The sequence below is a fragment of the Theropithecus gelada genome, chromosome 6, assembly GCF_003255815.1.
Source record: "Theropithecus gelada isolate Dixy chromosome 6, Tgel_1.0, whole genome shotgun sequence".
NCBI lineage: Eukaryota > Metazoa > Chordata > Mammalia > Primates > Cercopithecidae > Theropithecus > Theropithecus gelada.
Genome location: NC_037673.1, coordinates 51,325,903 through 51,352,246, shown reverse-complemented (window position 1 = coordinate 51,352,246; position 26,344 = coordinate 51,325,903). Strand labels below are relative to the sequence as shown.

The 26,344-nt window shown below is 42.8% G+C and overlaps 1 protein-coding gene across 1 annotated transcript; it reads right to left on the bottom strand.

Moving 5' to 3' along the window:
• Nucleotides 1–3,571: 3,571 nt before the first annotated feature.
• Nucleotides 3,572–4,332, bottom strand: HSPB3 (heat shock protein family B (small) member 3). The gene has a single exon (XM_025388515.1). The coding sequence runs from the start codon at nt 4,157–4,159 to the stop codon at nt 3,707–3,709; it is 453 nt and encodes a 150-aa protein (XP_025244300.1). The 5' UTR covers nt 4,160–4,332; the 3' UTR covers nt 3,572–3,706.
• Between the last annotated feature and the right edge of the window lie 22,012 nt (nt 4,333–26,344).

Genomic DNA, 26,344 nt, shown 5'->3' with positions numbered 1-26,344 from the left:
CCTAGCAGGAGATGGGAAGGAGGAAGTATTTGTTCTCCTGGCTCTCTCCCTGTAAGAGGTCTCCTTGGACTGGTCGTGCCCTCAGATGAAAGTCACAACTGGTAGTCTCCTCTATGAGACTTTCCTTTTGATTTCTGAGACCTGCTTCCTCCTCCCATCCCTTTGGACCTGGGGGACATAACAACTCCACACTGCACTTCAGATTACTGCACTTTCCTTTGCGGTGCCTCTACGCCCTCCCCACTCCTTTGTAATGTTTCTCTCTCTCTCTCTTTGTTTTGTTTTGTTTTTTGAGACAGTCTCACTCTGTCATCCAGGCTGGAGTGCAGTGGTGCCATCTCGGCTCACTGCAACCTCCGCCTCCAAGGTTCAAACAATTCTCCTGCCTCAGCCTCCCTAGCAGCTGGGACTACAGGCACGCACCACCACGCCCAGCTAATTTTTATATTTTTAGTAGAGACTGGGTTTCACCATGTTGGTCAAGCTGGTTTGAACTCCTGACCTGAAGTGATCCACCCATCTTGGCCTCCCAAAGTGATGGGATTACAGGTGTGAGCCACAATGCCCAGCCTGTAATGTCTCTTTATAAATAAACCCTTCTTGAATTTTTCCTGTTTAAGAGTATCCAACTGTTTCCTACTGGAACCAAGAATAAAAAGAAATAGTTAAATGCTAACGCAATTGAGCTTTGTTGAAATAGTGAATAGCCATTACAAATCAGTTCTTGTTTGGCAGAAAAAGAAAGCGATGCACTAATTTTTAAAAAGTCACTGTTGCAGCAAACCCCTATCAATCCCAGTAGGGAAAGCCCCAGGATAAAGAGGCCAAAGAAGAGACCCAGAGCCAGCAGATGAAACGTGGTGTTTTATTAGGGAATTAATACAGGAGAGAGAGTCCAGTAGTGGCAGGCTGGCCAGGAGAACAAAACTGCTTGCAAATATTATGCAGTTTCTACAGCATTTTCACTTAACACCCTCCATCTAAAGAACTCCACCTGCCAACTATCATTTAACTCAAAACTCAAGGCCTCAGACTCCTGTACGGCCCATATTCCATGGAACAGGCTGGGTGGGGGCTCAGATGTTTACCACAGATAAAAAATGAATCTCCAGGTTGGCCATGCACAGATTCTGTGGCTTGAAACACACATTCGGGTACATCTACCATACTGGGTCTTTCTAAAGGTGTGTTTAAATGATTGTTATCAGATGCATTTACCCTGTAATCGATTCAAAGGTCAAACAATCAGAGTTCTGGCAGAAAATAATTTCATTGCCTAAAGGACCATTTATGAGAGAGTGGGCAAAGGAAGGAGAAACAATAAGAGATTCACACTAGGTACAAGAAAGAGCAGAGAGTCACCTCTTCTCCTCCTTTTGAACAGACAAAAGAGACAGTGTTACAACCCCGAGCCCTGTGAGAGTGGCAGCCCTGGAGGAACTCAGTCATGAAGGATGCAGCCCTGACAGGGCCTCAGTCTGCAGCAGGTTAGGAGTGACAGAAAAATTCCCTGACTTTTCTCCCCTCTTGCCCACTAATCTCTCTGCAATCTCTGGTCTCCAGTCAGTGCCTCTTATTGGCTGAGCCCAACCAGAAACTAGAATGATGTGGCCCATCAGGGTCAGCCTGCTTGGGCTCAGAGTGGGACTGAGAAGGGCAGAGAATGGTTTGAGTTGGTGGGAGTGGGGAGGGCAACAGACAATAGCCAGTACAATCAGGATATCAAACTCCATGCAGATATAATCCTAATTTTGTGAAAAGTGATACATGCATTTATGTAGTCCTGTTGTTGAACAAGATATTTAAAATAGCTACCTCATGGTAGCAGAAGAGTCATAGATGATTTTTATTATTTATAGTGTTTGGTATATCTCCCAAATAAAAAAAAAATGGATATAAGACTTTAACATTTATCTTTGGGAAAAAATAAGAGCTCATTAGAATTGTGTTTAATCTTATTTTTACAGAAAATATTTTCTATCAGTGGCTCCTCATGGTAGGAATTTCACCTCCTGAATTTTCCCGGGAGGAAGGTCTCATCTAGAGTGAGATCAAGGCCAAAAGACAGGGTTTGTTTGTTTCTCACCATATTAGTTTCTTTTCGCACTATTCTGCCAATCAATGGGAAGGAATGATAATCCAGTGTGAGACAAATGGTATCCCAATTCTGATCATATTAGCAGATCTGGAATCTCAACTACTGCTATTAACTTTGTTATGCAGCCAAGCTGATCTGTGATAGTCACTTGGTCAAACAAAATTTGTCATATCTGGGTTGGGCACATGAACCTCCGTGTATAAGCATAAACCTCAGATATGCATATAACTGCAAAATCTTTTCAATTTAATTAGACAGTAAACATCCTTCTCAGATTACATTTGTTTTCAAAATAACTTTTAGAACTGTTTGATTCGTTTTTCTATTGCTTCATGTATTTTACATTTTAACTTGAACTACAGTAAAAACAACGTGGAGGAGCACTGGGATACTGTCAGCAATCTGCAGTTGCCCTGGTGTTTTCCACACCCTGCATTCCCTGTCTATTCTTAGCACTGTCCTCGGGCTCCTTGTCAGCTCACATTCAGTGCGGAGTAAAAGGCAGGCAGCCACTGCCTCTGAAGAAATACTTGGCTTATACAGAATGCGATAGCAAACGTTTGGAATGTCCCAGAGCAGCTGCTGAAAGCACTAGTCCTTAACCTCTACCAACGTCTCCACTTTGAGCCAAGGCAGCAGTTTGGGAGAATATAATAAGCACCAATCCTCAGATGTGCTGTGTAAACTCAGACACGCAGTGTAAGCTCAGGTGTTGAACTTCCACTGGCTACCAGGCTATTTAAAGCTGAGGATTATGCAGAGATAGCAGATAGTTACATTTTGCCAACTAAGTTTATGGAGCATCTAAAAAGCACAGATTAAAACTCACTGAATTCAATAATCAAACTTTCAAAAGTGGTGTCCTAAAACTTCATATTAATTTACAAGAGGATATGTTATACATATCTCAGAACATCTTGTACGTGTCCATAGAACTTATACTATTTTTAAAACATCAAAACACTTCAGATAGGATTCAGTATAGTTTTAAAAAGATAAATGAGGTACATATTTGAATTTTAAAAAAATAAGATTTATATCTGAAAATTCTCACTGACGTTTAAGGCAGTAACAACTATACTCAATCAGAAATAAGATTTCAGACCCAATTTCCAAATACTGTATTTTAATTTTTGAACTCCATATTTACAAAACCTCACTTTAATTAAAATAGACTAAAAAGAAGAGCTTATCAAGTGAAGGGAATCACATCTCTTTTTGGCAAAATAAAAGATTTTCATAAAATGGATAGGAATTCCTTAAATGAGTATGGCTCTTTTGCCATCAGTGATTACAAATGCAGTGGGCATTGTTGGAATAATAAGAAACAATTCTGAGTCCTCTCTGATATCCAAATACAGCTGCGTATATTTTCAATGTTTCAGTTGTAAGAATAGTATCAGTTTAAGCCACACAAACATATTTATACATTTTCCTTTCTAAGAATAATAAAGACAACCTCAACATACCAGGAACTGTGAATATATTTTTAATCTTCATAAAAATCGTAGCAAATCATTTCAAATGTGGGTAATACAAAGATTCTCGTGGTACCAGTGGCTGAACGATCGTCTTCCCCGTGTCGTCTGAACAGGAACCAATATGATGTCACTTAGTCCCAGCTGGATCCTTTACTTCCACCACCAAAATTCCATCATGACAGAGGACTGCAGACAAATCTTTGGTTTCCACGCCATCTGGTAGTTTGTACTGTCGGGTGAAGCTTCTGGAGATAAAACCGTGCTCGTCCATTCTGGTTCCGTGTTGCGCTTTTATCAGCAGCCAGCCTTCGAAGGTCTGAATGATGATGTCTTCGGGGAGGAACTGGACCACGTCCAGCAGGATCTGAAAACGGGATTTGCCTTCTCGGGGTGGCCTCTCTGCTGCTGAGTTCACTGGAGGAGACTGCGCTGCTCTGGTTTTCCTCAGGTCCACGATGGTTGGCCCAGGCAGTGCGTATAAAGCATGATCCAGCCTGCAGTCTTCTAGACCTCGAGTTTCAAACTCTTCCTGGTAACGCACTGGAATCTCTATGAGGTGCCTCAAAATGATTTTTGCCATAGTGAAGGCAAAAACAGCCTTGAATAGCCTCCTTCAGCCAACCTTTAGTCAGTGGCGAGCCCCTGCAGTTGCCTACTGACTGGATGACCAGTTGAAGCAGCTAGTGGTTTATAGCAGTGCCCAGACGCAATCACTTAATTAGGACTGAATCACAGCACGGCATGCTCTCTTGTCTTTTCATGCACGCTGACAATGAACAGCTATTTATAGGGCATGTTTCCCAGTTGCATTTAGCACACAGCCTGCACAAGCTGCCCAGTCATGGATTGCCCTTACATTCTCAGCTATCCTTGGCAAAGGTATCTGCCTTGCTTACTTCAAGACAAAAAGAGAGTGGGAATCGAACATGGTATTTGAAAAATATCTGGGTGAGGGTGGGTGCAGTGGCTCACGCCTGTAATCCCAGCACTTTGGGAGGCTGAGGCAGGTGGATTGCCTGAGGTCAAGAGTTCAAGACCAGCCTGATCAACGTGGTGAAATCCTGTCTGTACTAAAAACACAAAAATTAGCTGGGCATGGTGGCTTATGCCTGTGATCCTAGCTACTTGGGAGGTTGAGGTAGGAGAATCGCTTGAACCAGGAGGCAAAGTTTGCAGTGAGCCAAGACCACACCATTGAGCTCTAGCCTAGGCAATAGAATGAGACTCCATCTCAACAAACAAAGAACAACCAAAAATATATGGATGGGTGCTTTCTCCCTGTGAACTTCAGTGATCTAAGGGAATAGGACTTCTTAGAACAGTCAGAGATGTGCACTCATAATATGAGCTGGGATCACATTTTCTCTAGTCTCCAGATACAAAGCTGGGGAGGACAGAATCTCGCTGTAATTCAGAAAGAATTAACACACATGTATTCAAATCTCAAACATTCAACAAACTGCCCTCCGTCCTACGCATTTCCTTTTATTTTGTCTTTTAGTCATTTGGGCTTAAGGAACATGTGAGACACATTATCTGGGTTTGTTTACATCTGACTCATCAAAATTAGATCAGATGACTAAGCTAGAGAAGTGACAAATGTCAGCTGGGGGCTGGAGGGGCATAGGATGGGGAATCTTAGTGACGAAAATAGTGCCACAAAGAAGAGAAAAATGTCAAAGCTTTGAACGATTTGATATGAACGTCCAAAAATCTAAGGATTAATCTTGTCACAGCTCTGCTACTGAGTTGGCAAAAATTACATATAATTTCCCCCCTTAATACTAAACTTACCCTGAAAAAGAATGAGGCAACTCCTTATCCACAGCTATGGAAGGATCTCCAAGGTATATTAAATCAAAAAGAAAAGTCCAGAGCAGAATATAATATGCTAGTATTTGTACTTTTTTTTTTTTTTAAGGCAGAGTCTTGCTCTGTCACCCAGGCTGGAGTGGGTGACAGCCTCAAAGTCCTGGGCTCAAGAAATCCCTCACTCTCAGCTGCCTGAGTAGCTGGGACTATAGAACCATGCCGTCATGCCCAGTTAGTTTTTTTGATTGTTTTTGTAGAGATAGGGGTCTTGTTATGTTGCCCAGGCTGGTCTCTAACTCCTGGCCGGAAGAGATCTGTCAGGCCTCTGAGCCCAAGCTAAGCCACCATATCCCCAGTGACCTGCATGTATACATCCAGATGGCCGGAAGCAACTGAAGAGCCACAGAAGTGAAAATAGCTTCACTGATGACATTCCACCATTGTGATTTGTTTCTACCCCACCCTAACTGATCAACGTTCTTTATAATCTCCCCCACTCTTAAGAAGTTTCTTTGTAATTCTCCCCACCCTTGAGAATGTACTTTGTGAGATCCATCCCCTGCCCCCAAAACATTGCTCTTAACTCCACTGCCTATCCCAAAACCTATAAGAATTCATGATAATCCCACCCCTTGCTTGCTCTCTTTTCGGACTCAGCCCGCCTGCACCCAGGTGAAATAAACAGCCATGTTGCTCACACAAAGCCTGTTCGGTGGTCTCTTCACACGAACACATGAAACAAGATCTTTCCACCTCATCCTCCCAAAATGCTGGAATTACAGACATGAGCCACTGCACCAGGCCTTATTTATACTTTTTTTAAAAGTATGTATTTGCTTATATTAATAAAATCTCTCTGAAAGCTTTGTAGCTGGAGACAGTGAGTGCCTCCTGCTAGTGATTGGCAGGTGGGGGCTGGAGGAAGACCTAATTTTTACTATAAATATTTTTGTGCTATTTATTTATTTACTTTTTTTATTATTATTTTTGCCACCATCTTCTTTGTGATACTGTGTGCTTTTTATTTTATTTTATTTATTTATTTATTTATTTATTTTTGAGATGGAGTCTCTCTCTGTTGCCCAGGCTGGAGTACAATGGTGCCATCTTGGCTCACTGCAACCTCCACCTCCCAGGTTCAAGTGATTCTCTTGCCTCAGCCTCCTGAGTAGCTGGGACTACAAGCGCCTGCCATCACACCCAGATAATTTTCGTATCTTTAGTAGAGACAGGGTTTCACCATGTTGGCCAGGCTGGTCTCAAACTCCTGACCTCAGGTGGTCTGCCCGCCTCAGCCTCCCAAAGTGTTGGGATTATAGATATGAGCCACTGCGCTCGGCCAGTGTGTTTTTTATTTATAGAGTGTATATGGAATATACCTACACACAATAAATTTTAAAATATGGAAACTTTCTTCTCCATGGAGATTAATATTTTCTTAAATGGATAGACTCAAGATTACCTTTCCTTTAAAAATATATGCACTTTCTTCAAATGAAAAAAAGTCTATATAATATTACAAATCAGAAAATGGAACAAAAATCTTCTTTAGCTCCCTTTATAAGTCTAAAAAACCTTTCTGGACATTTGGGTATACACTTAGAAACATGTCCTAACAATGCTGTTCACACTCAGCTTTTTGACCAGCAGTTTACAGGTTGGTGGCCCTCCAGGGGAAAATGTACTCTTTTAGATATGTTAATGTTCTCTGGCTCATAGAATACTGTGGGATGTTGTCATCAGTGCTGCTCTGAGTAGAAAGTCAAGAACAGAACCCACTGCCAGTGACAAGAAATAGATATGATCTCAAGGATTTGGCATTAAGATACTAGTAAGATTTACAGCAAAATTGAGAGAAAGCTATAGACATTTCCCACATGGTCCCTACCCCTACACATGTACAGCCTCCCCCATTATCAACACTGCCCCCAAAGTGGTACTTTTTTTTTTTCTGAGATGGAGTCTCGCTCTGTGTCCCAGGCTGTAGTGCAGTGGCACTGTCTTGGCTCACTGCAACCTCAACCTCCAAGGTTCAAGCAATTCTCCTGCCTCAGCCTCCCGAGTAGCTGGGATTATAGGCACCTGCCACCATGGTCAGCTAATTTTTGTAGTTTTAGTAGAGATGAAGTTTCACAATGTTGGCCAGGCTGGTCTTGAACTCCTGACCTCAGGTGATCTGCCCACCTCGGCCTCCCAAAGTACTGGAATTACAGGCAGGAGCCACGGCTCCCAGCCTCAAAGTGGTACATTTGTTACAACTGATAAACCTACACTGACACATCATTATCAGCCTGAGTCCGTATTTCACACTAAGGTTCAGTCTTGGTGTTGTACATTTTATGCATGGTGGTGACGTGTGTCCACCGTTATAGTATCATGTAGAATAGTTTTACTGCCCTAAAAACCCTCTGGGCTCCACTTATTCATCCCTCTGTCTCCCCTAACCCTTGCTCTAAAAAACTTCTCAAAAAAAATAAGGCTATTAAAATGAATACTAGAAAGAGGCTGTTAGGGTGAGACAGAGAAAATGTGTCAAATAATCTTACAGTTTCTTGCACCAGGGATTTCTAAGACAGGCAAAGAAGGCTTAAGTGTGAGTGATAAGTTTCCATGTGTGATCTGTGAATGAGCTGTTGAGATTAAAAATGAGCAATTCCAGCACTTTGGGAAGCTGAGGCGGGTGGATCACCTGAGGTCAGGAGTTCGAGACCAGCCTGACCAACATGGTGAAACCCCATCTCTACTAAAGATACAAAAATTAGCAGGGCATGGTGGTGTGCACCTGTAATCCCAGCTACTTGGGAGCTAAGGCAGGAGAATCACTTGAACCTGGGAGGCGGAAGTTGCAGTGAACCAAGATCATGCCACTGCACTCCAGCCTGGATGACAGAGTGAGACTCTGTCTAAAAGAAAAGAAAAAAAAATGAGCATCACATTTCTGATGCAACATTCAAGACTTCTACTTCTGCCATTTTCCCAGAATTTTCCCAAAACTGCCCTTTGACTCCAGTCCTAAGCCTGACTGCCCTCACCATGATCATCAGCTACCTTGACTTTTTGTCCTTTTGGAGAATCTGTCAGGCTTCCTCACTGGTCTCCTTCTCCTGCCCTCCTGTCCATCCTTCACTTTGTAACTAGAGCAGTTGTTCTAGAGCATCACATAGATGACGTCATTCCCTTGCTTCAAACTTGAAGTCAGAAGCTTCTCATCACAACCAGAGTGAAATACAAAATCCTTACCATGGCCTTTGAGAACCTGTAATCCGGCCCCTCTGCCCTGCTCCCCTCCTCCTCAAACTAGGGTTCAGTCTTCGTGTTGTACGTTTTGTGCATGCTGGTGACCATGCCTAAAATGGTGGTCCCCCTGCTTCAGCCACACTGGCCTCCTTTCTGTCCCTTGGATACTCTAAGCTTGGTTCTCCCTTCCTCAGGCCCCTTGTACTTGGAGTCCCTTTTGTTCTGAAAACTTGACTTTCAAGTTGTCTTAAGGTTGCCTCTTTCTCATCATTCAGGCTCCAGGTCACATGTTACCTCTTCAGCCAAGTCGTTTGTGACCATCTACGGAAAGTACTCTTGTTGTCCATCATAGAACCCTATTTTACCCTTGCTTTGTATTCTTTTATGCCATGATCAGGGCGGTGTGGTCACAAGAGGAGATACAGGAGAGAGGCTCGGGAAAACAAAGTATGTTATACTCACAGGTCCTAGAGACAACTGGCCATGGAGGGCGTGGGGAAGACACAGGCAGTCAGGAGGCAGAAGATAGGAGCAAGTGGAACCTTTAGCCAGAGCCATTATTGGGGTTTCCACAGGAAGGGCAAGGCAGGGCAGGATGAACAGTTTAGAACTGGCTAGTTTGAATAATTTCAGCAGGCCCTAAGCTACAGGGTGTCTCCAACTGCCTGGTACCTGGCCTTTGGTTGACTAAGGCAAAGGAATGTTGCCTCCTGGAGGGCAGAGGCCACACAGAGGAGAGATGGCTCTGGGTTGGGCAGTTTGCATATCAAAGGCATGCTCCCAGCTGAGCCCTTTGCTGTCTCTTAGGATTGGCCAGCCCTGGGAGGGGCAGTCTCTTTCCAGATGGAAAGGTTTTTTAACATATCAAAACATCATAATATACAGAAAATAATCTACCTTCTTTTATTAAAGAATGGGAACTATTTTTTTTTTCTTGCCCCTCTCAAGAGGACAAATAGAGTTTTATTTTATTGCACGCATTCTCACTGGGGGTGATATTGCCCACAAGGAGGCAAAAATTGGTTCCTATAGAGCAAAAAAAAAAAAAAAAAAAAATCACATAATCTAAGATTATATAAAATCTGAGATATTATGTAATGGTTTGTGATCCTCCAAAGGGCCACAGTGCATAAATGGACATGTATCTGGGTTATTAGAATTTCAATGGGGAGATGGAGGAGAAATTAGGTGGAAAGTGTCTAAAGATATCTGGGAGGGGATAAATGATACAGTAATAAAACAGGTGAGAAATGCTATGTAGTCTGCTTCATTAGTCACCCATGAAGACCCCCATGGCTTATGCCAAATGCTGAAGAGGTTAGGTGGATAAGGATGACAGTATAGATGCAGCAAGGCTGTCCTTGACCAAACCAAGGTCAGAGGCACCAGTAGGGTGAATGTTAAATCTCAGTGACTTGGAGATCATTGACCATTGAATACAGGTGGCAAATTCTAATAACAGCTTGGCTTGAAGTCTGAGAAGGTTTTCCAAAAAGAGCCATGACTCAGCTGGAATAAGAAGGCTGACAGAGTGGGCCACAGGGAGCTTTGAGCAGGGAAGGAGAGGGAGGACATCTGAGTGTTCCAGGTAACACGATGGCATGTTCAAGGTCCTGGAGCCAAAACAAAACATCATGCCAAGGGAAGACACAAGAACCTCAGCATGGCCACGATGCACACTGCAAAGTAGGAAACAGGGAAAATGAGGCTGGAGAGGCAGGGACCAGCCATGAAAAGCCTTGTCATCTGTCTTGAGACAAAATAACATTTTTAAAGTTGCCTGAACTTTCACCAGTTATTTAAGCTGTGACAGTAGAAATCTTAAAGATGATTCTTCATCTCCTCATAATCAAAATTCCTATTGAGGTTTGTTTGTTTGTTTTCCAAATTAAAGTTTGGATTCTATTTTGGAATAATAGAGTTAACTCCAGGAAAACTCAAATCAGTGCCTTTTTAAAAACTTTTCTGACCATACCCACAATAAGAAGTATATTTACTATCATGACCCAGTGGATATACATATACACACACTGGGTACAAAACACTTAGCTTTCCTAGATGAATACACTCTGATGGTCTCTATTCATTTCTATGTAGCTTAAGAAAAGTCATCCTTGAAACTCTAAATTGATTTCCTGACCCCAAAATTGGTTAAAATTGACAGTTTGAAAAGTTACTTAAGTTTTTCCATTATTAAAGTTTATCATGTTTGTGGGGTGAATTACATCTTTGCAGAGTGACTGTGGTGGTCTTAACTGATTGTTCTTCTGTGGCTGTGGTGAGGCATTGAGCAGGTAGGGAAGGAAGGAGTACAGTGGGAGCAGGCAGCATGGCTTATCTCAAATGTTGAAGAGGTTAAGGAAGGTATGAATGGAATCCTAGATTTAGCAGTGAGGGTTTCTTTGACTTAATTGAGAGGAGAGTCCATGGCAAGGTAGGGACAGAAGTTGAACTGTAGTTGGTCAGGGAGTGAATATTACATATAAACTACAATTTTAAGCATGTGAGGGGATGAAAAAATTAACATAAATTCCAGGTTTGTTTTGTCTAATAAGATGCTTTTAAGAAAATTGACTAGCTGGGCATGGTGGCTCATGCCTGTAATCCCAGCACTTTGGGAGGCTGAGGTGGGTGGATCCCCTGAGGTCAGGAGTTCGAGACCAGCCTGGCCAACATGGCGAAACCCCGTGTCTACTAAAAATACAAAAATTAGCCTGGCGTGGTGGTGCACACCTGTAATCCCAGCTACTCAGGAGGCTGAGGCACGAAAATTGCTTGAACCTGGGAGGCGGAGGTTGCAGTGAGCCAAGATCCTGCTACTGCAATCCAGCCTGGGTGACAGAGTGAGACTGTCTCAAAAAACAAAACAAAAACAAAAGATAATTGACCATTAGACTGATGGATAGGAAAGAAGTGGTTAGCAAGAGACCCTGACAGGCTGTGCTTGTTTGAGTCTGAGACCTAGATGAACAATATCCCATTTGGAACATTTATTTTAAACAAAGTAATTTCCTTATGTCATCCTCAAGTCATTGGTAAGGTTTTGTTCAGCCCTACAGCCTAATGTCAACTAGGCTTTGGGAAATTAAGGAAGGGACTGTACTATATATTATATACATTAGAGTGAATGGCCTCAGCTACCCAGAGAAGCAGTAATGAGACAACCAATGAAAATAGCTGTTTGGAAAGAGATAAAATTGGCAACCCAGTTAACATCTACACATACCCAAGGGCATCCAAAAAGTTTATGACAGGAGGTTTGATTGGACCCTGGACCCTCTTGAAGGCTGAAGTCAACTCTGGAATGTTAGCCTAGAATGTTAAGGACTTTGTCCTTCCATAGGAGCCATAATAAACACAAATACAAAGAGAGTTGAAGGATGAAGAAAGTAAAAGTAATCTTCCTAAGATTTCCAATCTTCCTTCTTCGATCACATCATCTTTCCCCTGATCAAATACTTGCAGTGGTTCTTGGCTTTCTCACATAACTGTTGTGATTGTACAATCTGATCTTAACTTTCTTTCCAAATCTGTATTTTTAGTATTTCCTCCATCGTATGCTCCAAACTCTTTGGTCTGGAATTCAAGGAGCCCACCAAGACCACCAAATAGGTGTTTGTAAGAAGCCATACCTCATAGGATTGTTCTGTACCATCCCAACCCTCCAACCAACTGCTGGTTGCTGTCTGAACATTTTTCTGCTTCTCTGTCTTTTTTTCTTCACATATTTCTTTCAGCAGGGCTGCTATGGTAGGCTTGATAATGCCCCCCAAAAGATATCTACATCTTAATCCTTGGAATCTGTAAATCCTTAGACTCTGCTACCTTATATGGCAAAGATTTTACAGTCATGATTAATAAAGATCTGAGATGAGGAGGTTATCCTGGATGATCTGGCTATGTGCCAGATGCCGTCACAAATGTCCCTATAAGAGAGAGACAGAAAAACACAGAGGAAAAGGCGATGTGAAGACAGAGCAGAGAGGATTGGAAGATGCAGGCCTTGAAGATGAAAGCAATGCAATTACAAGCCCAGGAATCCCAGCAGCCATTAGAAGCTAGAAGAGGCAAGGGACAGACTAACCTCTAGAGCCTCCAGAGAAAGCACAGCCCTGTCAGCTCCCTGCTTTTGGACTCCTGGCCTCCAGACCTGTGAAAAAGTCCATTTCTGTTGGTTAAGCCATCAGGTTTATGGTTGTTACCAGAGCCACAGGATATGAATACAGATACCCTTACCCTCTGACACAGATGTTACCTCTGATGCTTAATGTGTTTTTCCTTTAAGCCTTGACCCAAACACTCCTCCTCCCTGTAGCGTTCCCATACGGCTTCAGGTGGATGCAGTTTTGCTGTACTTGCTGGTATGAGGCCCACCTGGCACCATAGTCATAAACTTGTGGATCTCTTTTATGCATTGTTAAGCGAGACACTAGGCTAGAAAACATGAGAGATAGAGTTGGTATTCAAGAACTAGCACAAGAAAAAAGCTTGGGAAGATTCTACTAGTTGAACTGGTATCTAATGTGCTCATGAAACCTCAGGGCCATAAACTCTGAAGGGACTATTTATAAGATTTTTCCTGCTGGGACTGTCGTGATGGAGTCTGATTCATCAGGCACTGTTAAGGGACTGGAATGTCAGCAACCAGGAGTTAGCAGGTGGAGCAAGCCCCACTGTGCTCACTTTGCCTCCCCTGAGTCCCCACTGCTGGGCTCCCCAATGCACCCATACTCAGGCTCAGCTCTGCTCTGCTACTGAGTTGATTGTAACCAAAGCAAACAAATCATCAACAGCCTCAGCTCAATCTCACCAGGACTGGAAATGAATTTAGCCTGCCAGACTCTGTGGCATAGCTTCAACAGCTGAGCATCTGCCCGCCCTCTCAAATCTCCAACCAGATTCCAGACCACAGCCACTCCTACTCTTGGAGTTGGTGCAATTCACAAAGCTGAACATTTGGCCAAGATTTTCTTCTCTCTTTGCTTTCCTCCCAGCCAAATACCACAGTCCCTCTAAAGGCCTGGATCCTGCCCTGAACTGATACTTTGCTGGTGGCTAGGGCAGTGGTATTTCCTCTAGAGTCCGTTTGTTCTTTCTACAGAGATAGATCCTAGTTCTGTGCCTTCAATCTGCTAACCATGTGTGTTAGTCAAGGTTCTTCAGAGAAACAGAACAAATAAGCTGCTAATATAGAGATCTATAAGCAGAGATTTATTGTTGGAATTGGCTCAGGTGATTATGGAGGCCAAGGCATCCCATAATCTGCCATCTGCAAGCTGAAGAGCTAGGAAATTCAGTTCAAGTCCAAAGGCCTGAGACAGGGGAACTGACGCTATAACTTCCATTCCAAGGAGTCTGAAGGCCCAAGAACCAGGAGCTCTTATGTCTGAGGGCAGAAGATGGATGTCACAGCTCACAGAGAGAAAGAACAAATCCACCCTTCCTCCTGCTTTTTGTTCTATTCAGGCCCTCAAGGGATTGACTGATTGCCACCAACACTGGTGAGGTTGATCTTTTTTCAGTCTATGGAGTCAAAGGCTCATCCCTCTGGAGATACCTCACACACATACCCAAAAAGAATGTCTGACCAGCTATCTAAGCATCCCTTAGCCCAGTCAGTTGACACATACAAGTATCAGAGAAGCCTCTTGCCAGACTGTCTGACTTTTGGGCTTAGGGATTCTAGCCATCCATGCCTCCTGCTTCAAGGAGTAATGGTCTGTAAACATCACTTGAGCAGCCATGCCCTTTGACTAAGTAGGGGAGACTATAGTGCAGCCAGTGAGAGCAACTGGGTAGCTTCCACAGTTACCCACCCTGCCTCAGCCTCCTTTTCCTGACATTGACTTCTGAGCACCAGTGTGCCTCCCTCCTCAACCTGCCAAGTCTCTATACCTAGGCCCATCTCATCTCCGACAGATCCACTACTTCATGGTGGTTAAGAACATGGACTAAGGGTGTCTCCTTCAATGTGGTACTTCACCTGAGAATGTTTCAACTTCTCTAAAATGGGTATAACTACAGAATATACCATCCAGAGATGTTGGAAAGATTGAATTTGATTCTGGCCTTAAAGTATGTTCTCTATGAGGCACTGTGCTAAGTGATCAAGATATATAATGTTTCTGTTGGTCTCTCCAAAACATAAGCAGGCTGGACACTTGAAAAGTAATTTGTTGTCTATCAAAAACTGTGATCCCACTGTGGGAGGCCCAGATGTGTGGATCGGTTGAGCCTAGGAGTTTGAGACCAGCCTGGGCAACATGGCGAAACCCCATCTCTACAAAAAAACAAAAAAATTAGCTAGGTGTGGTGCATGCATCTGCAGTCCCAGCTACCTGGGGGGCTGAGGTGAGAGGATCACTTGAGTCAAGGAGTCAAAGGTTGCAGTGAGCCAAGATTGCACCACTGCACTCCAGCCTGGGTGACAGAGTGAGACCCTGTCTCAAAAACCAAACAAAAACTATAATCCTTTTTCTCAGCTAATCTTTAGAATTTTCATGAAAAAGCATATAAAGCCACTTTTCTGGGGAAATACAGGTTACTGAAACCCAGACGGTATATAAATGAAATAAAACATAAAGTTTTAAACACAGAAAAATGTTTTTTACTCTGTCACTGAGTTTTTGGTACAGGGTTTCCACCTCTCAAAATAGGATTAATACAAGCATCTGTCTTTGGCCCATTTTAACATTCCTTTAGGAAGAGATGGTTTCTATGATATCAAAAGCTCCTTTAAGTTGCTAGGCAAAAAGAAAGGCATGACATGTTAGGTTCAGACTTGAAAGAAGCAGAGATGTTCTCAGGATCTGTACTGAGCTGTAAACCTAATTCCAGATGTGGTGTGATGTGGCATCTGAAAGTGAAGCCAAGAGGGTTTTCTGGTTTATCTGATAACTGCCCTCTGGTGGGAGAGGCTGGAATTTTACTGATGAAAGGCTGGTTCTTTAGTAATAATTGAGATTCTAAACAAATAATTCTTTTAGTAATAACTGAGATTCTAAACAAAAAAATTTTTAATGCCTAGAATCTTACTCTCTATTTGGAAAATTTTTGAAGGATAAATGTTGAACCCGTGCTTTCTGATTGGAAGCTACAAAGCACAAATTATGCTGGTTCTACATGTATATTCTGAAACAGGCATCTTATTAGTATGATAAAAGAAACCTTTTTTAAGGGACATAAAGACCTAAATTTGAATCCTCACTCTGTCTTTTATCATCTGCTGGATCCAGGGCAAGTCACAGTCTCCCTAAGCCTTCATTTCTTCTACACCAGTAAAATGAGGAAAGTATGTATATCTTTTAGGTTGCTTTGAGTGTTAGAAAGAAGATGTAACAGAGAGTAGAACCTGGCACATAGTAAGTGCTCAATACATGTTAAATATTATTATTTATAGTATGTAAGAGGATGCAAGTTCTTTGGAGAAAAAGCTGATCCATTTCAACTCTGTTATGGCTATTTTTAAAAGAAGAGCATTTAGCATTGCCCACATTTCTTTAAATATTAGTCAAGGCCATGGCAAATATTAGATGTTACTGGATAACTACACAAGCCACGAATTCGACACAGATGAGGTTCAGATCAAGCTAGAACTTGGGAAGGAATGTACTAAGACTTCCCTATCACACTAGAATTACATTTATCAGCTGTGATCAAACAATATTTATTCTTTTTCTGCAATTTACTTTTAAGCCCTTTGGTGGTATTAACATTACTTTTTAGTTGCTGAGCTACTAAGCTTGAGAAACTCAAGTCTGCTTTTTAACCTGAGGGAAATTCCAAGGAAATACTTGTTATGGCTTGCTCAGAAGTGGTTCTTGGGGCTTTAGGAGTTATTTTTCCACAACATAGTTTAACTGAGAGATCAGATAAGGATGTCAAGATAAAGAAAATGTAGAATTGGAGATAGTAGGGCAGAGAGTAGAGGGAAGAACTGGCAATCAAGGGCAAAGGAAGACGACAGGAGTCATAACGAGTTTCCTAATACCGGGTAGATGACCAAAACATCCATGAACCCCAGTTCTCAGCTGGAAAATAGGGCAAGGTACTGAACTAAATTTACAAAGTCCCTTCCAAGTTTAAAAAAAAAAAAAAAAAAAGAAGAAAAATAAGAAAAAATCCACTTGAGTATCATGTTAATTACACATAGCCTGCCAAAGTGTTCTCAAAAACATTATCATTTTATTCTTTGTGCACCAACTCCCCAGCTGCAGCAACTCCCTTTCCATTCATTTCATACCACCAGCCAGGGTTGCCCTTTCTCCAGCACTAAAGGCTGGCAGAGGGGCAGGTGATTCAGAAGCACTTTTTTTTTCTTTGAGACAGCGTCTGACTCTGTCACCCAGGGTGGAGCTCACTGCAGCCTTGACCTCCTGGGTTCAGGTGATCCTCCTGCCTCAACTTTCCAAGTCACTGGGACCACAGGTGTATACCACATGCCTGGCTAATTTTCTTTCTTATTATTTGTAGAGACCGGGTCTCACTATGTTGCCCAGACTGGTCTCAAACTCCTGGGCTCAAGTAATCCTCCCTCCTTGTCCTCCCAAAGTGCTGGCATTATAGAGTGCCACTGTGCCTGGCCCAAAAGCACACTTTTATGTGAGGACCCTACCATCAGATATGAGGAGTTAATTAATTTGAGGGAAGGCATTTGTCCTCAGGATGTTATAAGGGAGATTCTTATCATTTCCCCTGGAAAGGCTGCCTTGTATGCCCCCTTGATTGAAAGCCTGATCCAATGGCACTATGGTCTGGCATGTGGCCCCAACCCCAGTCCAGTGAGTGGACCCAGGGTGGATGCTTGACCAGAAATTTGGAATTGAGATTCTGAGACTTTAGGCCCTTATTGGGGCGTGCGTTAGGTGTGCATTAGGCCCTTTAACTGAGGTGTGCATGGAGTTCAGGTGGCCATTTCCTGCCATAAGAAGGCCAAAGCAGAGCAGGCCACACCAGCCTTCAGGTCAGCCTCACTGTCCCGGCTCTGTAGTGAGTAGCAGAAATGGGATCACACAGCTTCAGGGAGAATAGTTGCCTTAGAATTAGGAATTGCCCAGAAACCAAAAACTTGCCAAAAACCAATTCTCAAGTCATTATCTGCCCTTGTGCTCTGGGAAGTAACACTTGTATCACTGGGATACAATTCTCTTTATTTCTAAAGCTGGTCTGAGTAGGTTTCTGTTAGCCTTTAAAGAGCAAATACATACAGGCAGAAGAGCATGAAGAAATTCATTCTCATGCTCAAACCTCAATGAGCTCATGACTTGAAGTAATAACTCTCACATAAGGACATTTCAGACACCAAGATGAGCTATTGGAAACATATTTTAGGGCTGAAGGGTCTTCTTGGGGTCCTTTCAGTCCGCGGGCAGCTTCCTGTGCTACCTTCCTGGTTTCGGTGGGAATTCTAGAGGAACATGCTTGGGCAGGCTGTTCATGTCCTTTGCAAAACAAACAGCAACTAAGATCTAAGATCTCATAGATGAAAAGAAGTGAAACTCAAGGTGCTATTTTTATAGCCTAGACTTTGAAAAAGCTGTCTTTGGAGGCCCTTTTGGAGGAAGAATGAAAGCTCATGCAGCTGATGCAATCTGCTCCATGCTCACAGCCCATCTGCTATTCGGGGTTTTTGTTTTTTGCTTTCTTTGTCATTCCACTGTTTGAGATATGATCTCGCTCTGTCGCCCAAGGTGGAGTGAAGTAGCATAGTCGTGGCTCGCGGCAACCTCAAACTCCTGGGCTCAAGTGAACCTCGTGCCTCAGCCTCCCAAAGAGCTAGGCTTCACCACACCCGGCCCCATCTGCTGTTCAAGTCTCATGAAAGGTGGCCTTGTGTGATGATCAAGAGCATAAGATACAGTCACCTGGGTTCAAATCCTGACTCCACTCTCAACCTGGACAAGTTACTGAATGCCCACCTCACTGTGTTCTTTTAAGATCAAAAAAGACCATGTATGGAGTATCCAGTGGGTTCCAAACACTATTCTGCATACTTTTACAGAAAATAAAAGCTAGCATGTATGCACATAGAGTACCTTAACTTACTGATCACAAGAGGAGTTAGAGAGACCACTAAGAAATGGGCTTGTGGGGTGTGGACACGTGTGCAACCCATGTGTGGTCCTACGATTCTAGTACCCAGGACTAGCAATCAAGGGAATTAATTAAAATTCATTTTAGAAACTCACAACCTGCAACAATTTCTCAGTAATAACCAAATTAAAAACCCTAATGATGTGTTTACCACTACAGATGCTCCTTGACTTAGGGGTTACTTTCTGATGAACCCAGTATAACTTAGATATATCATAAGCCAAAAATGCACTTAATATATCTAACCCACCAAACATCATAGCTTAGCCTAGCCTAGCTTAAATGTGTTCAGAACACTTACTTTACCCTGCAGGTACGCTAAATCAGCTAACACAAAGCCTATTTTATAGTAGAGTGTTAAACATCTCATGTAAGAATATCATACCACATATAGCTTGCCTGGGGAAAGATCAAAATTAAGCCGGGTACGGTGGCTGGAACTTGCAATCCCAGCTACTTGAGAGGCTAGGACAGGAGGATTTCTTGAGGTCAGGAGTTTGAGATCAGCCTGAGCAACATAGTGAGACCCCATTTCTTTTTTATAAAAAGCAAAAAAAAAAAACCCACAAAATTTAAAATATGGTTTCTACTAAATGTGTATCAATTTTGTACCATCATAAAGTAAAAAAATCATAAGTTGAAGTTGAAAAGTCATGAATCAGGGACTCTCTGTATATGTGTCAGACAGGGGTCCTCACAGTGGAGTATTCCGGTGATATATTTTTCTAAGCCCCAAAGCAAGATGCACTATCCAGTGGCAAACTCATTGGCTTTATAGATGGAAAGATGCAAAGTCAACAGGCTTGTCTCCTATAGTGAAATGTTATGTCGGAACACTAGCACGGAGTAAACACTTAAACACTCCTTTATTTCTTTCCTTTCCTTCTACAAAACATTAACTTAACTGTGTCACCACGTAGGGTTGCAACAATCTAGCCATCTCTTAACTACCTGGTTGTGATAATATCTTGGTAGTTACAGCGTGTGCTTTTATGAAATATATTACCTTCATTTCTTACAACACTGTACAACACTTCTACCGACCTCTAGAAAACTTTACACTTTTATACTTTACTGCCTTCAAGACTGCATCTTCCGCATCCAACTTATCCTTACAACTTCACTGCATGCCTCTTCCCCTTCCTACCTTTCCTGCAAACAAGTCTGTGTGCACACACTTGACCTTTACCTGTTGAAACTTCTTTCTAGATTTCCAAAAGGCCACCCCTTTCAAGCCTTCATGCGTTTGCATTTTCAGTTCCTTTTTCTGTATGGAAAATTCCTGTCGGACTACATTGCTTCCTCTTCTGAGAAGCCTTCCCCCACTCAATCAGATGGAGCTAATCACCTCACCCTCTATGCTTGCAAAATGCTTTTAGGTGATCCACAAAGCTGTTCTGTTCCAGGTCACTGTTCCTGACCTCTGAGGCAGGGACAGGATGCTATACCATCTTGGAAATAACTGCTTTCGAGGAGACTTGAATGTGTCAGTCATGTTCCCGGCAGGGAATGTCGCATCTGCAAACTGAGAAGTTGAAGAAGGGTTCAAAATATAGACTATTTACAAAGGATGGCAGAATCTAGGAGAAACACAGGGATAATGCAGGGTCTCCAGGGCCAGCAAGAGCAGGGAGTTTTGGCCTGAAGAAGCCAAGGAGAGAATGTAGCTACTTGAACCCACAGTAAGAAATATATATAGAGAGGGGTCCACATAGCAGGACCAGAAACCCTTTGCAGAGAGAAATAGACAACCCCCTGTGGCCTGACAGGTGAGGAGTTGAGGGTATACTCTGACCTCATGCTCTACCTGCTGCCTTCCATTGGCCAAGCCCATCAGGAAGCTGGGGCAAGGGGCCCACTGATGCAATCCTTATGGCTAGTCTCCCTGAGGACGGAGCAGAGGGAGAGTAGCTTGGGAGGGTCAACGAGAGACAGGCAGCACTGTATGCATAGTGACAAGTTTTTTGCACACTACATAAATGCTCAAACAGTAGCTTTTAGACCCAGCAGTAATAAATCAACCGCACATTAGAGATATTTAGCTAAACGATCCCAAGGTGGGTTCCCTGGGCAGTGGACTCGAGATGGTTGTCAGCATGCAGGAGACACATTTGGGGTCAGCTCCTGTGGGAGAGAAGGGAATGAAATCTGTCTTGCTGTTTCTCTGTCCAAATGACCCAAGAGTCTCAATCAGAAAAGATTCCAGCCTTGAATCCCAATGATGAAATGTATCAGGTACTTTTCAGAAAAGTACCCTGGTCCTTTTCTGGGCCCCAAAATAACAGTCACTTGGGGTCCTCCATTTTTATCACTCCCCCCAAAAAACCCCATACATATTACTAGTCATTCCCCATTTCCCTACCACCACCCTACATAAATGTCCACATTCTCCACACTTGCCAGAACACATGGAGTGGAGCATGCATTCTCAGTAAAGGAAATATCAGCCCTTAGGGGGCAGAAATTGTCCTGGTGGCGGGGAGGAGGGGCGGGGCTGTGAAAAAATGTAGATATTACATAGTACAAGAAAAGATGTACAGAGTATCTGGGAGAGTGAAATTTCATGAACTGAGGGATGGGAGGGATGAAACTTGGGTGGGGGGAAAGTTCTAAGATGGCACATAACGCCACCTGAAAAGTACATTGTGACCGCATAGCACTTCCCAGTGACCCAGCAGGTGCAAGCAATATTTCCAGCCGCAGCCTCACGCATCACCTGCAGGACCTCCTAGGTGCCTGAGTGACAAAGCTTTCCTCTGTTGTACTCCCCTGAATAGGTGCTTATGAGGCCAGACAATAACACACAACATTGTAGCCAATGTGAAGGAGTTAAAACTGACCAAACCTTTCACCTGACCTTATTAATCCCTGGACTCTTGCTTTTAGACACCCCAAAAGACGTACCAGGCTCACCTGATATCTTCCATGCATCAAATTTGGAATAAGTCATTACCCCCAAGGAGCCCGGGATCTTTTTAATGGGGGACAGTATTAAGAGATCTCAATCTATGGGCTAGGGCCATTTCTACGAATAGCAGTGGAATATATATACACTAATTTTGGAACATTGTCATCACCCGCAAAAGAAAACCTTGTACATATTACCAGTCATTCGCCAATTCCTCGCCATCGCCCTACATGAATTTTTATTTCAGTTTTGCATTGTTTTAATTTGTTGAATGTGGCGTGAATGAACACAGCCTAGTTTTAGAATGAATTTGTTTCTGGGAGAATTGCAGGGTGACGTAAGAAGACACAAGCACAACTCATTGCTGCCCAAGGGCCATTGTCACTTACTACCCATTGCTGTCTGACCTATCAGAAGAATGTCTTCTTCACTGAATAAAAAGCAGCATGAGGTAAATAGCTTTGGAGTATCTTCCCAGCCCATACGGCCCTTCCTTAAGTGAACTACCCTTACCTTCTCAACCACACCAGTGGACCCCGAGAAGCTATTTTATACAACATGGAACCATGCCCCTGGCCACAGTTGATAATACCAGGGTTGGACATCCCATCCAAGCTAGGCCAGAGCTCTTCCTTGGTAATTTGGAGAATCTAAGGGGAAGAGACTGTTAGAGAGAAGAGGTAAGATAGAAGAGAAGGAGATTTTTTCAGTTTTCCAGCACTTAAACTGAGTCCATTTGTGGTAGGCAGAATTCTAAGAGTCCAACCCTGATATAGACCTGTATAATACCTACCCTTGACATTGGAAGAATCTGCAGATATGAAATATCACTCCCATAACTTATTATTATATATATACATACACATATATTTTTGAGACAGTCTCATACTGTTGCCTAGGCTGGAGTGCAATGGCGCGATCTTGGCTCACTGCAACCTCTGCCTCCTGGGTTCAAGCGATTTTCCTGCTTCAGCCTCCCTAGTAGCTAGGGTTAATAGGTGCCCGCCACCACACTCAGATAATTTTTTTTTGGTTTTAGTAAAGACAAGGTTTCACTATGTTGGCTAGGCTGGTCTCAAACTCCTGACCTTGTGATCCACCCGCCTCAGCCTCCCAAAGTGCTGGGATTGCAGGCATGAGCCACCACGCCTGGCCAACTTACTATGTTATATGACAAACGGTGTGGTCTAGACGTAATGAAGGCCCTAAATCAGTTGATTTGGAGTTAAAAGGAATATAATCCTCACTGGTCTTCACTTAATGGGGTGAAAAACTCTCCTTTAAAAAGCAGCAGAGAGAGTCTCTTGCCCGCTCAAGAAAGAAAGCGAACAGCCCTTGGTGACTGTCTGTGGAGACAAGTGGCCTGCAGGAGTGGAGGCCTCAGTCCGTTGACCTCAAGGAACTGCATTCTGCCCACAAACAAGCTGAATGAGCTTGGAAGAGGGCCCTGAGCTCCAAACCACAGCCCCTACTGACACATGCAATGCAGCCTTGAAGAGACTCAGATTCCTGAACGTGGAGACTGTGAGATTATGAATTTGTGTTCTTCTCAAGCCATTACGCTTTTGGCAATTTGTTACACAGCAATATGTAATAATATGCCATTCCCGAAGCCTCACTGGGTTGGGTTCCAAAAAACCAAACAACTTAACATGCTTCCTCACTAAATTCTTCACTTTTTACCTGAGCTAGTTAACAGTAGTTTATTTCAACCAGAAAGTCCTAATACGCTTTTGGTACATTATTCCAAATAAAGAATGATTAGCTAATGCCGAAAATACCAACCCACTTGAATGCCTTTACATATTTCTATTGACACATTCCCCTCCCCTCTGCCTCATATAATGGATTATATAAATCTGAATAGAATGGATAAGAAGAATCTTGGAAAAATTCTAAGAAGTGGATGTGGGGAGGGGAGCAGAAGACACTGCTTATCACTGAAGCAATTAAATATAAAGTCAGAAGATGATTATCTTAATACTTTTGAACAGAAGTATGCTTTCTGCTAATGAGGTTACAAAAATGAAAATACAAAATATATATATATATATATATATATATATATATATGCTTCTTGGCTGGGCACAGTGGCTCATGCCTGTAATCCCAGCACTTTGGAAGACTGAGGCTCACCCGAGGTCAGAAGTTTGAGACCAGCCTGGCTAACATGGTGAAACCCCGTTTTTACTAAAAATACAAAAAATTAGCCAGGCATGGTGGCACTCACCTGTAATCCCAGCTACTCGGGAGGTTGAGGCAGGAGAATCGCTTGAACCCAGGAGGAGGAGGTTGTGGTGAGCTGAGATTGTGCCATTGTACTCCAGCCTGGGCGACAAGAGCAAAACTCCATCTCAAATAAATAAATGAATAAAATATGCTTCTTCATGTCTCTATGTTCTAGAGTTCTATTACTTGATTTGGCGCCCACTGACCTTCCAATTTCATCCAACATAATAAGGACAATATCTTTAGGAGCAAATGTCTAGCTCATCTTCTTAACCATAGCAGTGGCCCCAGGGATCATTTTGTAAAACTGAACCCACTCTCCTGGGCCAAAACTCCGTGGTGATTTGGAGGACAGATACACACAGACTCTACCACAGGTAAGTGCTCTACATAGATGCTCACTGTGAGGGAACTTTTGGGTCTTGGTGGCTGTGGCAGCCATAGAGATGCACCACTGCTCAGCTCTTCCTTCAGGAAAGGAGTGGAGTTGGGAGGTGCAAGAGCGGAGTTAGCTGATGGCCTCCGCTGTTAGTGCCTTTAGAATCTACCTCAATTTTTGAGCTGGAGCCATACTTCTTCCAGGCAACCCCCAGCTAATGACTAAGCACCACAGAGGTCCTAGAGCCTCGACATTTCTCCCCAACACGGAACACTTCTAGCAGATCACCTTGTTCTGGAGTTCCCCATTGGCTTGGTCTGAATTTTGTCATGTCCACATCATGATCTGAGGCTCACTTGCCCAATCCTGATTGCTCCCACTTTCCTTTAATAGGTGTTCAGTATGCATCATGGTGTGAAGGCTTTCCCTGTCCAATCTACCTTCCTCTTCCTCTTCTCTTTCACAGGCATTACATCTCAACAAACCTCATGTGCTCCCAGCACCACTTCAATGTCTGCCTCACAGAGGACCCAGCTAACTCAGTGGCCATACTTGGGCATGCATGGGAATAGAGAAGAGGAAAACAATCTATATAAAGAGAAGAATGAAGCATACACTCAGGAGAGAAAGAGAGAGAGAGAGCAGGAGGGAGAGGGGGAGAGAGAGAGGGAGGGAGAGAGATCTGATGATATCTGACTGCTATTTAATCCACAAGTTCCATGGGACACTTATTAGTAAATTTCCTTTTCTTTTTCCCTCAGTTAACTTAGGCCTCTTCTTTTTTTTTTTTTTTTTTTTTTTTTGGTCACAAAGATAAGTAATTAATCCATATTTGACACCCTCTTCAAAAAGTGGGGGTAGGGGAGCAGGGGATTGGAGCCACAGAACCATCATCGGAATTATACTCCTTACACAGCTGCAATATGTAACCCCAAACCACCCACCATCCACACCATTATGTCTGAAAGAGATGGAAAAACACCACGAAAATTCCCCTAAGACAGATGGAGGAAGGGCCACGCGGAAGGAGACAATTAACACTAATTGAAATAATCTTCTTATAGTATGGAAAAGAAGAGCAACTTCAGCTAATAAAGTTAACCAAAAAAATATAAAGGTTTAACTCTGAAACAATTACAAATGTGCTATTTTTTAAAAATGTGCTTCATTCACTCCTTATGTAGGTAGCAGAGGGGAGAGAATGAAAAGATATCTGTTCGTTGGCCTCTAACATTGAAATATATTTTGGCAGCATACATTAATTGAATACCTACTATGTGTCAGGTCTGGAAAAAACACTGGATACTAGGATAAAACATTCATCTCTTAAAAGTGCTCAGATTATTGCAAGAGATAAATAATGAAAAAGAAGATTAGAGGTAAACACTCAGAATAAAATTCCCTTTATCTGGGTCATATCAGTTTTTAGTAAAGAAAAGTAGTATCCAGGTCCCCAGTTACTGAAGCATTGGAACTACAAGAAAATTGCCATTTTTCAAAAAAGAATGGAAATCATTTGAAAATTAGGCACAGTTTGAAGTGAGGAAGATAAATAGCATCTTAAATGTAACTGCCAAGATGTAGCAAAAGAAGGATAAGATGGATCCAGTACAAATGTCAACAGGAAAGCTCTCTGAGCCATTAATTCTAAAGAACGTATCTCCCAAGAGCACTAGTTTTCAGCCTGTCCTATCCAGATTCCTCCTGAATAGTGTATGTGGGCTGCCCCGCTGGTGAGATGTCCCTTAGAACCTGAGCCCCCACAGTGGATATCTCCATGTCTGTTTCCTTCCAGCTTTACAACCAGAGGCCATCATCTAGCCACCAAGGTCTGCCTCCCTTGGCTGTGTTTGAATTCCCTCTCAATTTCTGTTGATTAGTGTGGTAAGAAGCCACCAAGATGTTTCCCAAGGATCCCAGATTCCTGGTACTTGCACCCTTAGTAGTGCTGTGCCATATTGAATAAAGCCGACCTATGTAACCAATAGGATATTGCAGAAATGCCCATGTGTGGCTTCTTAGGCTAAGCTACAAGAGACATGGAAGTTTTTTACCTTACTCACTTTCTTCAGTCTCTTCCTCTGAGGCAAGGCAGCCACCATCTTGTG

Excerpts from the sequence above, each read along its gene's own strand:
- HSPB3 (XM_025388515.1), bottom strand. The coding sequence starts at position 4,159 with ATGGCAAAAATCATTTTGAGGCACCTCATAGAGATTCCAGTGCGTTAC.